Source organism: Chelmon rostratus, chromosome 13 (genome assembly GCF_017976325.1).
Source record: "Chelmon rostratus isolate fCheRos1 chromosome 13, fCheRos1.pri, whole genome shotgun sequence".
NCBI lineage: Eukaryota > Metazoa > Chordata > Actinopteri > Chaetodontiformes > Chaetodontidae > Chelmon > Chelmon rostratus.
In genome coordinates, this window is record NC_055670.1 from 19,925,660 (window position 1) to 19,940,772 (window position 15,113).

General features: G+C 42.1%; 1 protein-coding gene across 3 annotated transcripts in view; it reads left to right on the forward strand.

The window, feature by feature from the left end:
• pard3bb (par-3 family cell polarity regulator beta b) overlaps positions 1 to 15,113 on the forward strand; it is a 205,779-nt gene that overhangs the window by 173,759 nt on the left and 16,907 nt on the right. For all 3 annotated transcript variants that reach the window (XM_041950832.1, XM_041950834.1, XM_041950833.1), the window contains one exon: positions 10,128 to 10,204. In XM_041950832.1, coding sequence (XP_041806766.1) covers positions 10,128 to 10,204 — 77 coding nt within the window. The remainder of the gene's footprint in view (positions 1 to 10,127; positions 10,205 to 15,113) is intronic.

Genomic DNA, 15,113 nt, shown 5'->3' on the forward strand with positions numbered 1-15,113 from the left:
AACCAAATTATCTTCCTTCACTTTTTCAGCTTCCCTTCTCCTCATCCTTCTCTCTGTCCCTCTATATATGCCATCACCCCTGACTCTTTCTCTCCCTCCCTCTCTCTCTGTCCCCTTATCAACTCCCCACCTTGCACTTTCAAGGACAAGCTTAACTGTTAAGAACACTACGGATTGGGTAAACCTGTATGTGTGTGTGTGTGTGTGTGTGTGTGTGTGTTGTTTGTACGTATGTGTCTTCAGTCTATTATTTTATTTTTTTACTGCATGTATAATACTGTATGTGTCACTGCATGGATGTGTGTGCACAGCTGAATTCTCTGTGTGTGTGTGTGTGTGTGTGTGTGTGTGTGTGTGTATTCCTCCAAAGGCTTTGCAGCAGAGACTAATCCTATCCCCTCTGCTATCGCCTTACCTTACTTCTTACTATCATTTATTTATCCCCATCTCTCTCTCTCTCCCACCACACTTGCTGTTTCCACTCTTCTCTCTGTCTTTCTCTCTCTCTCTCTCTCTCTCTCTCGCTTGCTTTTATTTCTTTCCCTCACTTTCCTCACTCCCTCTTCCTAACATATATAAGTATATATAATAATATACACACACTTACGGCTGCATTTGGAACTGAAAATGTGCACAGCTAGCTCCTATTTCCATATTTTTTGTTGGTGTGTGTGTGTGTGAGTGTGCGTGTGTGTGTGTGTCATCAATCTTGTAGTGGCAACAAAAATATGTGAACATATTCACATTATGGGGACTCAATTCCTATTTGTGGACAAAAAGTCAGACCCCACACCTGATCTGTTCGGTTCTGTTCTCAAACTGGTGTGAAAGCTGTCACAACTGGGGGCGGTCTTTGTTGGACCTGGGTGAAGTTTGCAGTGAGAAAGGGAAAAGCAGACCAACCGCAGACGTGTGTGCGAGTCGATATCTGATTTTAAGATTCACAGATAAACTACTGTTACTGCTAAGCAATTGTTTGATCTGTACATCCATATTTACATCACTGTTTATGCATCAGCTAATTACTCTCATAATCAGTTACTTCCTTGTGAGCACTTTAAGAACACCATACAAGATAATTGCACATCTAAGTTACAATAAAGTGCAGCATGATTTGCTGTCAGTTGCCCAATTTTGATTTTCCCCATTTGGGACTGAATAGCATTGATGTTCAGGGAATGAGTTACCTCTCATTCAGTAGCCAACCTAAACTTAGACTTAATCCTGACCAAATGAACCAAACAAAAAAAAATTAGGAGTTAAAACCAGGCTTCTGGCAGTATTTAGGGTAAGGATTAGGGTATGGACTGGGTTTAGGCAGGCAGTAGTTATTGTTAAGACAAATCTCCAGGGAATAATGGGAGCTAATGCACTGCCATCCCAAGAGACAAAACACATGTCAGCATATCTGTTGCTGTCGACAGCAAGCCTGCTGGCATGCCACCTGCCCGATAACTTTTAAATGCCATTTTAAAAAAAGAAAAGGTATTAATGTGATTGATAGGTCTACGTACTGATACGCATCCAAACACACACAAACATAATATGCAGCCACTTCCACTCCCTCGCAGTCCCACACTAAACAAACAGGATATGCTGTGCGTTAAGTAGTATTAATCGCTGCATTCATGGGAGATGCTCTGAGCTGCGTGCTTTGGGGAAAATTGACCTTCTGTGGTCTTAATTGTATGAGAGGCTCAACAGCGCTGTGACATTTAACTGTGCACCAGTCTTAATTCTTAGCCCTTTATTCTAGTGCTTTGCTGACATTTCAGTAGGAGGAGGTTTGTGAATAAAGACGCTTTGTGCCTCTTTGGTGTTGTAAACAAATAAGCAAATTTGCCCATGATTATTTTATTCTTTCACTATCTTTCTCTGCCTCTCTTACGCTTTAGAGACTTTGACTTGTGCTGTCTATCACCCTCGCTCTTATGGCTGTCTGTCTCCGTGTCTCTCCGCAGGGCCGAGTGAGATTTTACAGTCCAATAGCACAAAGTGACCAAAATGGTGTGCGTCTGCTCAGAGGTCTCACAAGGTGCTTGATCAATAGCAATGAATCAGCGATTACTTTGCCAGGTGCTGAGATTTCTGGTTTTGAAACTTCACTCTGCAGCCCACAGCTCTGACTGTGTTTTCTAAACACCACCCACTTACAGCAGACACATCTCTGTTCCTCCAGAGATGGATCACAATGCTGCAAGCAGGTGAATACAAGTCCAGCATATTTTGTTCTAAAGCTAAAAGAAGAAAGGACAAAGCATTATTTTTATAACTCAGTTGTTATTATAGTCATTTTCTTATTCATTCTGAGCTAGCTTACTCATGTAGTGTATGAACATGCTGTGTATTTGTCTTTTTTCCCTTTTAAAGCAATACATATGCTTATTTGCTTCCTGGAAGAGAGTTGGGTGAGAAGATCAACACCACTCTTCTGCCTGTATGGTAAATATGAAACTACAGCCAGAAGCCTGTTAGCTTAGCATAGCATTAACACTGGAAACAAAGGAAACATCTGTCCAAACGTGCAACAATCTGACTACAAGCACCTCTTAAGCTCACTAATTAGCATGTTCTATCCGTTATTAAAAACCAAAATGCAAAAATGTCAATTCCCTATTTTACTGGGGGCTGAGTGAAGCAGTTGCCAGGCAACCAGCGGAGATTCCGAGAAGTTACTGGTACCAGCCAAGAAATAGTCCTGCACATAACCCCCAGCCCCCCACCCATAAGAGTTGACGTTTTTACTTATTTTTTTTTTACAGATTAAACAAACAAGATATAAGGTTTTAATTAGTGAGCTGTAAAAATGCTGATTGGCTGGCTGGTTTATTTTGTTATCGTCAGACAGAGCAAGGCTAGCTGTTTCCACCTGTTGCTACACTAACCAACTGCTGGCTGCAGCTTCATATTTAATGGACAGATGTATGAACGCTATCAGTCTTCTCATCTAATTCTGGTAAATGGAATAAGCATATTTCCCCAACTGTCCCAAAGTATCCTTTTAACAAAGCAGACATCCAGAAAAGGTTTAGGTCATTGAAGACAGTTACAGGTTTAGTTATTCATTATTCCTATGCTAACTACCAACCTATGATGCAGATGCATATCTAACTGATTAACTTTTGACTTTGGTGGCGCCTCTGTCTCCTGTGTGGTCAACACGGACTCATTAGAAGAGTGATGAACTATGCAACAGCCCCATTTGAAAAGCTGAGTGTGTGTGCAGAGGTGAACTTGTGTGACAATGTGAATAAGCATGTTCTTGTGAGTGTACTCTTTCCTTTAGTTCTGCTTTGTTAAGAGGGTGTAGTAATTAGCCTGAGAAAATGGATGGCTTTTCACCAGCTTCTGCAATTACTGCTTCCTCTAGAATGAATGGATGGATGGATCGACGGAGGGATGTTATATAGCATTAGATGAATGGATGGGGAGTTATAATGGGAAGAATAAACAAAGACTTGGATGCTGTGATGGAGAGCTGGGAATGAATGAACGGGAGGAAGTATGTATGGTTGGCCTGCAGCGGGGAGAAGGAAAGATGGAGTGTGTGAGGAGGAACAGGGTGAATGAACTTGTTTTACCGTCTTCTTGTTTATTGCTGCTTGAGTGCAAGTGGATGCCATCACAACTCACTGCATGTCGAGTGTTCATGAGTGGCAGTTGCTAAATTTGATGTGAGTTTGGAAAGGAAATGAAGGAGGAGAAAATACAAATTGACATCTGGTACCAATAAAAAGAAAAAAAGGCAGGCGTTAGATTTCTTTCTGATGTGTTTAAAAAAGCCAGAGCATAGCTCGCTTCACACACAGGAGACAGGTGTAATATGTTGTTCTCCCTCACTAGTGACTAAGATAACATATTATATCTGTTTAGACTAACAGGATGCATTCATCTATCAGTAGATAGAATGTTGATGTGCAAAAGTGTGATATATATTTGTGTGTGTATGGATTTCCTTTGTGTGCGTGTACTTAAATCTTTCTCCATCCGTCTGAAATATTACGAGCATGCCTGGGGTGAAGTAATCACAAAGAATGGCCTTTGATATCAACCTGTGACAAAATCTGACTAATAGCACAGTGCCATGCGTTGTTGTAATTTTCTAAAAACCTGGAGCAGTTTTTACACAGAGTGACAAACTTGAGTGAAAGCTGGAAGGCTTTTCCAAAAAAAAAAAAGGCTAATTTGAAAAATGGGGTCTGATATTTTATGGATATGTCATTGGAAATGTGCTGCATGAACTGTATTATGTTAAATTATTCTTTAGATGGAGTATTATCGGCTGTGTGAAACCATATAGGCTTTGAGGGAATAAAAAGTTTGAAAATTCTAAATGTGGCTCTGTATGTCTGACCTTAAAATTTGAAGTATGCAGACACAATGTAATGAAAATTAACTTTCTACAGAATATTTCATCCCCTGAAAACCTATGTAGTTACACATAGCCAATTTTACTCCAACTTGCACAACTTGCTGGCCCTGAAGCTGAGTAAACTCAAAACATGTGCATAGGAATTACCATTTCTGTCAACTGAAAGTTAAAAGTAGAAAAACTGAACAAAACTGAACAAAAAAAGAGAAGTTCAGCCACCAACTGTTTAGTTATGCAGCAGAATGCATGACGACTGTAGTTTGTCCTGTACTGCCAACACACCCAAACATGGATCAAGTGATCAGGGTTTGAGATCTGTGGTGTCTTATGAAGAAGGACTACGGGGTGGTTGACGTACACGCCAGTTTTTATCGCGCTTTGCATTATTTTAACTTTGATCGGAGAGGAGATCATGTCGTTCGTCTGAGATCCCTTTTATGACTCAAGTCCAAACTGTTTTTTAGTCATTGTCTTTTGCTGTTTGCGATCATAGACAAGCTTCTTCAGGTGGCCCTCCCCTAACACAATGCACAGGCATTAGGTGTATCACAGGCAGCAGAAATGACACACACTCACACACACACACACACACACAGAAATCGCAGCCTCCTCAGAGCTGTGTTTTAATTGAGTCAGCCTAAAGTGCTGGCTGTGCAGAACGATATGACTGATACGGATTAGAACCAGCCTTCCCTTATTCATCGATTTCTACATGGGTGGGAGGCAGGGTGGAGGGGGCCACGATGGAGGGATGATAGAAGGGGACCAGAATCTTTTTCCATTGATTTCTGGAAGGAGAAAAGGACATTGGTGAGTGAGGGAAAGACAGATGGACTGAGAGTAAAAGAAACATATGGCAGGAGGAAGGTAAGGGATTGTTAAAGAGAGGGCCCTCCCCCTCCCTCTATCCGTTGTACAGAAGAAGAGAGGATGAACGGTAGGGGGTTTAGGAAGGAACAGAACATTGAAAGGAACAGAAGTGACTGAAAGAGATTATACTGTTCCTCTTTGTCATCATTGATTTTAGGAAGGGACGGGGTAGAGAAAGACAATAGGGAACGAGATGTGGGAGAAGGGTGAGAATAAATGGAGAGAGCAAGAGATTTATAAATTCAAGGGTAAGTGATGGATGAATGCATGGAAAGGAGAAAGGAGGATGGAGTAAGACAACAGCATTAAGGGTGTAGCAGAAACAGGAATTCTTAATTAAGAGTGAAGGTTAGGGAGGAGGTTTTTAACATAAAGTGCTCACAGGAACCCTTTATTTCACTTAAGGAGAGCTGGTTAATGAAGGGAAGAGATGAGGTGTGGGCATGGAGAGGATGAAAGGGGGAGGTGAGAGAGTCCGAAGGCAGGGAGAGGAGGGGAATGATGAAGAAGAGCATAACAAGAGTTGAAGAGCGACGTGAAAGACGAAAAGAGACATTTAACGTAGTACTAAATAGTCTCATTTACTAAAAACTCAAAATCCCTTGAAATCCTCGAAACAGCTCGGGTGAAAAGGATGTGACGTTTGAGTCATTGTGTGTCTGTGTGTAAGTTAGACCAACATGACTGTAAGATAGAGGGAGAAAGACTGTGTGTGTGTGTGTGTGTGTGTGTGTGTGTGTGTGTGTGTGTGTGTGTGTCAGTGCTGAAAGTGATGGGGTGGTCTGTTTTATGGGTAAATTGAAGGGTCTGTTGAAAGGAGAGAGATGAGCCCCTCTTACAGTGTGTGTGCCTACGTAAGTGTGTGTTTGTGAGTGTGTGTCTGTGTCATTTTCTGTGTGTGTGTGTCTGCTCTCTCTCCCTTCAGTATCAGTCTCTTCTGCTTGATTTCCGCGCTCTCCTCTCTGCCTCTCCTCTGCTCGCTATGCCGTGAAATGGTTTTTCACTAGACCATTACCCCAACCAGTGCACTACAGCACTGCCACAGCCCTCTGTGAGTGAGAGGGAGTGTGTTTAAATGTGTGTGTGCGGGTGCCTGGGGAGGGGGGGGGGGGGGGGGGGGGGGGGGGGAGACTATGCATGTGTGTGTGTACAGTGGCTGCACTTGAAAGAGAAAGATTGCGCGTGTGTTTTGAGGGAGATGGATTTTGTGCACGTGCTGGTACAGGTGTGTGTGTGCGTGTGTGTTTGAAAAAGAAGGTGCGTGCAGTATGTTCGACGCAAGCTCAGCTGTCACAGTGTTTGCCCTGCACTGTACTCCTGTCACACTTCTGAGTGTCTGCTAACATTTAACATCTCTCTCTCTCTTTCTCTCTCTGTCTCTGTCTCTCACACACACAAATTCTTTTTTTTCAAATTCAAATAAGCTTTATCGACATGACTGAACAAGTGAAATTATTGCCAAAGCTAAATGACATATTACAGAATAATAACATTTTACACAAGAAAAACTAAATAGATGCACTTCAAACAAACCAAATCTGTACAGATGTAATCATTCACATATGTTTACTATACAGCTTGTTCCTCTTATTGTGTAATAACAGTCAACATATTTTGCAGCTAATACTGCACACTGACTTCCCTCCCCACACGGATGGGGCAGTTTCTGGGGACCAGGGAGACGGATAAACCCATTATAAATATATTGTTTATTTTTCAAAGAAAACCTCTCTCAAATCCTCATGTGTCTCACGGTACAGTAAGAAGAGAGATTCTGTCTCAGCCTCTCGTTAAGTGAACACAGCCTGGCCACCCTGGGTAGCCTGTTCTGCTTGTGAAGGCCTGTTTCTATGGCCACGCTGTGTCCTCTCTCCCTCTCTCTCCCTCTCTCTTTTTCCACACACACACACACACTTGCACACAGCTATAGACAGGCTAAAACAGGCAGCTATAGTTGTACACAGCAAGTCGTTCTGTTCACTAATTAACCCCTTTTAGCTCCGGCTGAGTTGTTTTAGGATTGAATCATTTCCAGCTATAAGCATCTTTCTGAAGAACTTTGTTGGCCAAAAATAGTTTTCGAATTGCAAAATGTACACACAAGCTGGATTCGTTTTATTGTTGCATATGAATACTTTTCATTATATTCATCTAAACTAAATGATGAAGATTTGCACAAATTATTTTTGTGGCCTCATTATATCAGTGTGTGTGCTGTCTGGTGTATGTGCTGTGCAACCCGGGCTTCTTCTATCAATCAAAAACTCTCTGATTCTTGTATTTATTCCAAACTGATTTTGCTGCTTCTATAAACAGAACAGTATCAAAGCTGTACCACAAACACACACTCAGAGATGTGTACACACACAGAGCAGTAAGTTAGTGAAAGTGTTGCTCGTGAGCAAATGTAGGAATATCAAGCGATAGCTAACATTTTTCCAACACCCTCACTATGTACCACTTTGTTTGTGTGTGGTTAGATGGAGATATCTGTTTGCTTTCTATACTCTGCCTCACTTCACACACATATGCGCATCCACTACACACTCATCTGTTTGTGTTTACTCAGTCTGTGGCATCACACGGTAATCTCCTCCACCTAATCCATGTGTATGGAAACACACAAAGACACTCGAGCAGAAGAGCTCCAAACTATATTCTCACTCTGTCTGTCTGTCTGGAAGAGGGCACCTTATAGGTTCACCATCCACTGCCTTTTAAAGCACAAGCCTCGCAATATTCTATATGCTTCCCTGTTGCATGCAAATCCCCTGAAAAGGCCAAAAACCAATAGTAAACTTATCCAAGTATTGCCTGTGTAGCCAAAGCCTGATATATCTTATTCCTTTGTGCCGCAGACCTCCATCGTCCAAAAATACCATGTACCAAATACCAATACCGTGAACTGTCGTTTATTTTAAATCAATCCCACATGCCACCGCCGTAAATACTGCACCAAACGCATATGAAATAGTCCCCAAGTGCATTGTTTACTCCTGTTTGAGTAATGTTTGCTAAAACCTACCTAGCCTTGCTGTTCGATCCTTTCCTTCCCCCATCTGTCTGACACCTGCCTCCCTCTTTCATTCATTTTCTCTCCATTCACGACTCTTTGCTTTTTCTTCAGCCCTGTTGCTCATCTCTCCCACCTGTCAGTCTCCCCCGGACGCTCCCCCTCTCGCCGTCTCTCGCTCCCTCTTTTAACATCTTGTTTAAATTGTGTCGTCCGTGTCCCTTTCAGCCCTCCGCTCTGTTGTCCTCGTCTTCACCCCATTCACTCCCGTGTTTTATAATTCACCTCTCATCCCTTCTCTCTGCCTGCCACCTCTCAATAGCTTCATAATATCCCTCCTCCTCTCTATATCTCTCTCGCCCGCTCTCTCTAACTCATTTACTTCTCATTCACTCTATCTCTCTTTCTTCCTTTCTTCTCCATTTAATGCCTTTTCATTCTTTTCGCTCCACCTCTCTATTCCCACCTAATATCCCGCTCTCTCTCTCTACCTGAGATATTGAAGCTATAAAGACAGGTGTTCAAAAGAAAGCAGGACTAGCAAATCTGTTTTATATGCCTCCTGGCATCATTCCCTGGCATGCAGAGAGAGAAGAAAAAGCTGTGGTCTGTAATATCTAATTCTCAGCACCTTTTTCATTGACAATATTACCCTGAGTTGAGGGGGGAAGAGAACCTAGTTTCCTATCAAACCTTCAACCTTTTGTCTTCACCACTTGGGACGCACACATACACTCCGCTCTCCTTCCATTATCTGTTGGATTTAATGGATCTCTTTTACAGTTTCTCCCACATGTTATTCATGGTAAACCCTACTTTTACAGCACACCGTGGCTCCAAAATGTGCAGATGACACACTGCGTTGTCCTGTTGTCAGAGGTGCAACAGTGTACTTGGACGAATAGTTATGTGTTATGCAATTTTATCTGATAGAAATGTTTATTATCAACAAAAGCACCATTTTGCAGTTGCAATGGTGCGATAGGCTACATTTGATGGGCTATTTTCAGAGACTCAGCATTACACAGACCCTGAAGGGACTTTACAATGCTGCACAAACAGTAAGTCACAACACTCAATCACCTGAATCGTTCTCTCTCTCTCGCCCCACGTTATGTTAAAGTGAGTCTCATTTACAATATTCAGTGTGTCTTACAGAGAAAATGGGTAGTGTGTATGCGTCTGCACGTGTGTGCGTGTTTGTATTTGCGTGTGTGTTAATGGAGCTTGTTGACGTTTGGGGTTTAGTCGGCTTCTTTAAGGAGCGCCGCGGCAGCTGGAATCTCCCCGCTGAATAGCCCCGGATAATCTCTGAGAGAGGGGCTCTGTATGTGTGTGTGTGTGTGTGTGAGAGAGAGAGAGAGAGAGAGAGGAATGGGAACAAGAGGAAGAAGAGAAAAAAACATGATGTGAGGGTGAGAGAGAGAACCAGTGAGATGAAGAGTAAGAGAGGAAGCAGAAGAGATTGAACTGTCAGCAGCTTGACTTAATCTTTTTTTTCCTCAAGATGGAGATGAGACTTGAGTCAGTGTGTGTGCCACTCTGTTTGTGTGTTTGAGTGTGTGTGTGTGTGTGTGTGAGCGAGACGACTCCATCCCGTTCTGAAGTAACCTAATCTGGGATGGAGACCTCGTCTACCCCCCCAAATAAACTTAGAAGACCAAAACTCTAAATCCCTAATAGCTAGCCTTTGTCGATCCGGTATCACAAACACACAGTCACAGACACACATGTAAGGAGAGCGAGGGGCTTGTGGGTGCAGGCTGCACATGCTCGGGCTCACAGTTTTGCAGTTTATTAGTACTCGAGGCAGGGAAATATATAATTTAGGCTCTGTGGGTCACAAACTAACCAGCTGTCTGTCTTTACCAGATGCCGGGCAGAGGGACGGATCATCGGTTGGCACCACGTTATGAAGAGGTGGAACGTCAGTATGCCTCCTTACCAAGGTACTGCTCCTTCTCCTTAGCCTTGTATGAGGGGGTCCAAAAAGTAAAGGTTTCGCACTGTTCACTGCTCTTTTCTCTTCTCCCCTTTTCTCCTTGAAGCCTCTAATTAAATCTGTGTAGTCTGAATGTCTTTCCGAGCGTCTCTGGAGGCCTCACTCAGCCAGGAACTCACCTTATCCCCTCCCTGGGGAACACACACTCAGACCCGGGCTGAAAACCGATCCCTGACTCCGAGACCTGCTCTCCCACCGAAACGTACTTTGGCATATGCACAATCAGTAGTTGTCAAAGTCGTCATGAGTGGATTCTCTGGTCTTTTATTCATTTCTTTTAACTCTGTGACTTCAAAACTCAGCTGTTAGTTTGGTGTCTGTGTATTTTATTGAACTGGAGCAGCAAAATTCAATAGTGTTTTTATTTTGGCAGCAGTCTCTTGTTTTTAAAAAAAAATGATAGAGCTGCACTCTAGCAGGAATGTTGCATACATTAATACAGGATAAGGACCTCGTCATGGAGTTAGCTCATGTAACACAGCTTGTTCTCTGCTTTTCAAATCAGCAACATGAGCTGATGCCACTCCGTGTTCGTTTTCAGAGGGTCCTCACTGAACTGCACGTTGTAAATGAACGTGTTCGTATCCCTCACAGGACCATTAGTACAGGTTTTTAAAGTTAATGCTTGCTTTTGAAATTCCCTTTTTTCTAGTAACTGAACCTCTTGTGGGAATATTTAACTGGAAGATTCATTGAACCTTTAGTTTTCTGATGGCTCAAGTAATTTAAGAGATTTAAGAGATGAAGATTGTTTAGTCAGTGTTGGGCAAACTGTCAAAAGAGCCTCTTCGCTCTACGTGCTTTGCACAAGATATTTATATTGTTATAATTAACTGTTGTTTGTAAGATTTTTTTATTTTTCATTGTTTCATTTTTATTTTCCAGTTCTTCCGCCCCCTTTTTCGGACAGACTAAGCATTCAGCTCAGCTATTTTTTTCTGCCTGTTCAGACGGTTAAAAAGCCAGGAGGCAGGAGAGTAGAGGACACAGGAGAGACAGCTCTGATCAGACTTCACAGCCAAGCAGGGAACTTAACCACACGACTATCTCTGTGCAGCATGCGTTAGCCTGTTGCCCGCTGCATTTTGGTATTTTCCTCCCCGGACAGCATGAAATATAACATTAGCCAAAACAGGAACAATAGCAGCTTCCTGACTGTGCTGATGAAGTCTTGAAGGGTTCTTTCCATTTATTTCTCATGATGTGTTTTCTGATGTGACCAGATGAATAATCAGGGCAAGAACGGTCGTTATTTGAAAGATCGTTTGCATGAAACCACAGCTGTTCACTGACCATTTCAGCATCTCAATGTGAAACACGGTGGAAGACATACTATATTCCCCAACCATCATCAGTCACTCTCGGTCTTTCAGCATCTCATTTTTCATTTGCAACCTTTCCACTTTCACTGCCTGAAAGGCCTCAACTTTTATTCTCTCCTTTTTCTTCAGTCTATCGTTACATCTCCATATTTTTTTTTCTTCTCCTGTTGGCTCCTTTGTTAATTCCTTCTCTTTTCCTCCATGGTCCCTTATTTTCTCAGCCATTTTTTTTCTCCGTTATTTTCCAAAGATGAATGGTCCTGCTGTAATGTCCTTACGTAAAGCCCCTTAACATGCCTGACATCACCGCACTGTAAACTCCTGCTGTAGCTAAAAATAAGACGTTTTCAAGTGAAAATAGAAGTGTAAACTTCAACAGGAAAAACTCTGAGTGGTTGTTACTAGCTTCTTCTCACCTCATTTTATTTTGCTTCTAAGAACCAACACCTCAGCAGACTAAGGAGCCAACAACAAATGTTTGTTGAGAGAGAGAGAGAGGGAGAGTGTAAGTCGGTGAGGGGAGTGACAGACAGAAGTTAAGAACGTTAGAAAGTTTATAGCCAGGTTCCCACCCCTGTTAAAATGGTGAGGGATGGCTATTTCACACCTCTTTCGTTTGTGTGTGTGTGTGTGTGTGTGTGTGTGTGCGTGTGCGTGTGCGCGTGTGCATGGCAGAGAGAGTGTCTGTGTGTGTGTGTGTGTGTGTGTGCGTGTGTGTGCGTGCATGGCAGAGAGAGTGTCTGTGTGTGGGTGATGACTTTGGCAGATGGGAGCGAGAACAGTGATGATAGTTTTGAGGTCTGGCTGTGGTATCTGAAAAGCCTTGGGAAATTGGACACACACACACTCACATACAGTACACCCTGTCTCTGTTTCCACTTTCAGACATGCACTGTAATCCGAAAAATGCTGTGCCAATTTTACATGTAGGCCTCGTGTTTGAAAAGGACCCCAGCGATTTTTCCATAAAAGTCACTCTGACAGTCTGCCTACTTACAACCTGGTAACACTTCTGAAACATTTTCTACACAGCTGAAGTGCGATTTAAAACTGTCACATTGCCAATAATGCAGCTTTCTTTGTTTTTTGGGGGTTTTTTTTATATTTTTGCAACAGGACATAATATAAAAAGGCGACAGATTAGACACACATGTCACAGAGCTTGCATGCATGTATGAAAATGTGTCAGTGTGGCGTGTATTCATGTGGAGGAGTGTGTAGGTTAAGTTAACATACATATTAAATGGTAACATTAGTAATAAAGATACAAATTTTGATAAATAAATGAAATAAATGTATAGTATCATATCAATGGGAAATGGTGGTTTAGATGCTTAAACTGACATTTCTGTGTTGCACAAGCTAAACAGTTTTTTTGGAAAAATGGATGGATGTTGTTCTGACCTCTAAATTTAAGACCCACTTTTCTTTGTGGATGAGAAAACAGCCTTATAGATTCACATATGCATCGCCTTGTCTTTCATAATCTAATAACTGATGCCGAATACATAGCAAACATTGCGCCTACATCCATAACAGCCTCTCATATTTGAAGTGAGTTAATATAAGTTTTCCACAATGAACACACCAGTCTGAAAGCCAAAAAGCCATTACAAAATAGATAGATTAACCCAGAAATGTTTCTAAAAGGGACTCCTTCTGTCTCTGTTTATCTTTCTCCCTGCCTCTACATCTCTGCCTCCACGTTTCTCCTGCTGTCAATTAACTCAGGAGATATTTCAGCATCTAGAGTCGGCGAAAGAGCTCATGTTTGGAAACCACATCCAGGCTGTTGACCTTATCAAAACATATTATTTTGCCACCGGCCCAGAAATAGCTAGCAGGCTGTGTGTATCTAGTGTCTGCATGCCTGTATACCTGTATGCATGTGTGGGAGGGACCATGTTTGTGTATGTGCATGTGTGTGTTTGTGAGTGTGTGTTCATGCTATTCCAAGTGAGTCCAAAAATAGCTGCAGGGTTGCTTACTCAGGTACTGTATGTTTGACTCAAAGTCAGTTAACTGGAGCACTGGATACGTCGTCTGTTTGTACGCATGTGAGTGTGTGTGCGTGTGTGTATGTGTGTGCGCTATCAGTGCGAGACAAGATTTTGATGGCTCTAAAATTAAAACATGACCCAGCAGTGGATGATGTTTCCCTGCCTAAAGCACAAACACCACCTAACAGACTGTCAGTAAATGTACTGCATGAAATACAGAGGAGTCTGGTGGAGGTATATTGTATATTTTTGTGACTGCATGAAAGCGTTTTGTAAGTGTTTACTACTAAAATCGGTTTTGACCACAGTAATTAAACCTGATCTTGAGTGTTGCAACCATTTTGTGATCCAAACCTTTATGCTGAGATAAAATCAGCATGTATGGAAACTAATGCTTCACATAAAACCAAGTTTAATGTTAGCTAATGGTTCATATCAAGATTAATTAATGCATTTTTCTCCAGGTGATTTTAATCAATCAGCAACTTGTGGCCCATTCAAACATTCAGCGCTTCATGTGATCATACGTTCAGTGCTATATGACCTGTGCTTAACATTCAGAAAATAGCGTTCTTAACTCTCTTCCTGTTTGGAAGTTTATTTCTAAGATGGAAAGGGAACATAGACAATTTGGAAAGGTAAAGAGGTGAGGACGCAACATTGCATGTCCTTTCACTTTAAATCCCCCAAGGTCTCCTTTCACTGACATTTTCTTGAAATTACCTCTCCATCCTCTTCACCCCCCGTCCTCCACATCTCACCTTCTCTCTGTATTTCACCATTTTCCTGTACTTCTCCCCTTCCATCTCGCTTTCTCTCAGTGGTGTTATTACACTGAAACAAAGGACCCCTGTTGAGATTATGTGTCCCTATACCTCTACCCATGTGAGAAGCAGTTTGAATTTTAAACATGGGAGGACATTTGTTGAGGACTAGGGCTTATTTCCATTTTATTAGATGGTTTTGAGTGTCGAGAGACTGACTGAAACAGAGAGAGAGGTGTGTGACATTTAGCAACATTCCTGGCTGGAATCAAACCTTGAAAGTTGCGGTGAAATGTTTTGTGTTGTACCATTTTGTGTTCGTGTAGGAACATGAATGACTGCATTAATCTGTTTGAAGCAAGTTCAATGATTGGTATGCATACTTACCTATTCTGTGTGTGTGTGTGTGTTTGTGTGTGTGTGTGTGTGTGTGTGTGTGTGTGTGTGTGTGTGTGTGTGGCAATGTATTACTCATGTTGTGGGGACATAAATCTGTTTACACAGTCACATTGTGTGGACTCATCTTACTAAAATGCAAGTCCCCATAAGGTAAATCATTAAATTTTAGGGTGAAGACTTGGGTTAAGGTTAGGAGTAGGTGAGTAGTGGTTATAGTTATGGTTATGGTTAGAATAAGTCTCCCCAAAATGAATATAAGTCCCCACGTTATGTCCCCAGAAGTGATGGAAACGTGTGCATGTACTGGCTGCACAGTGTGGACCGGCCCTCTGTTAAACCAACAGAGTGAGGACATTTTTGGAAAGTGAGCT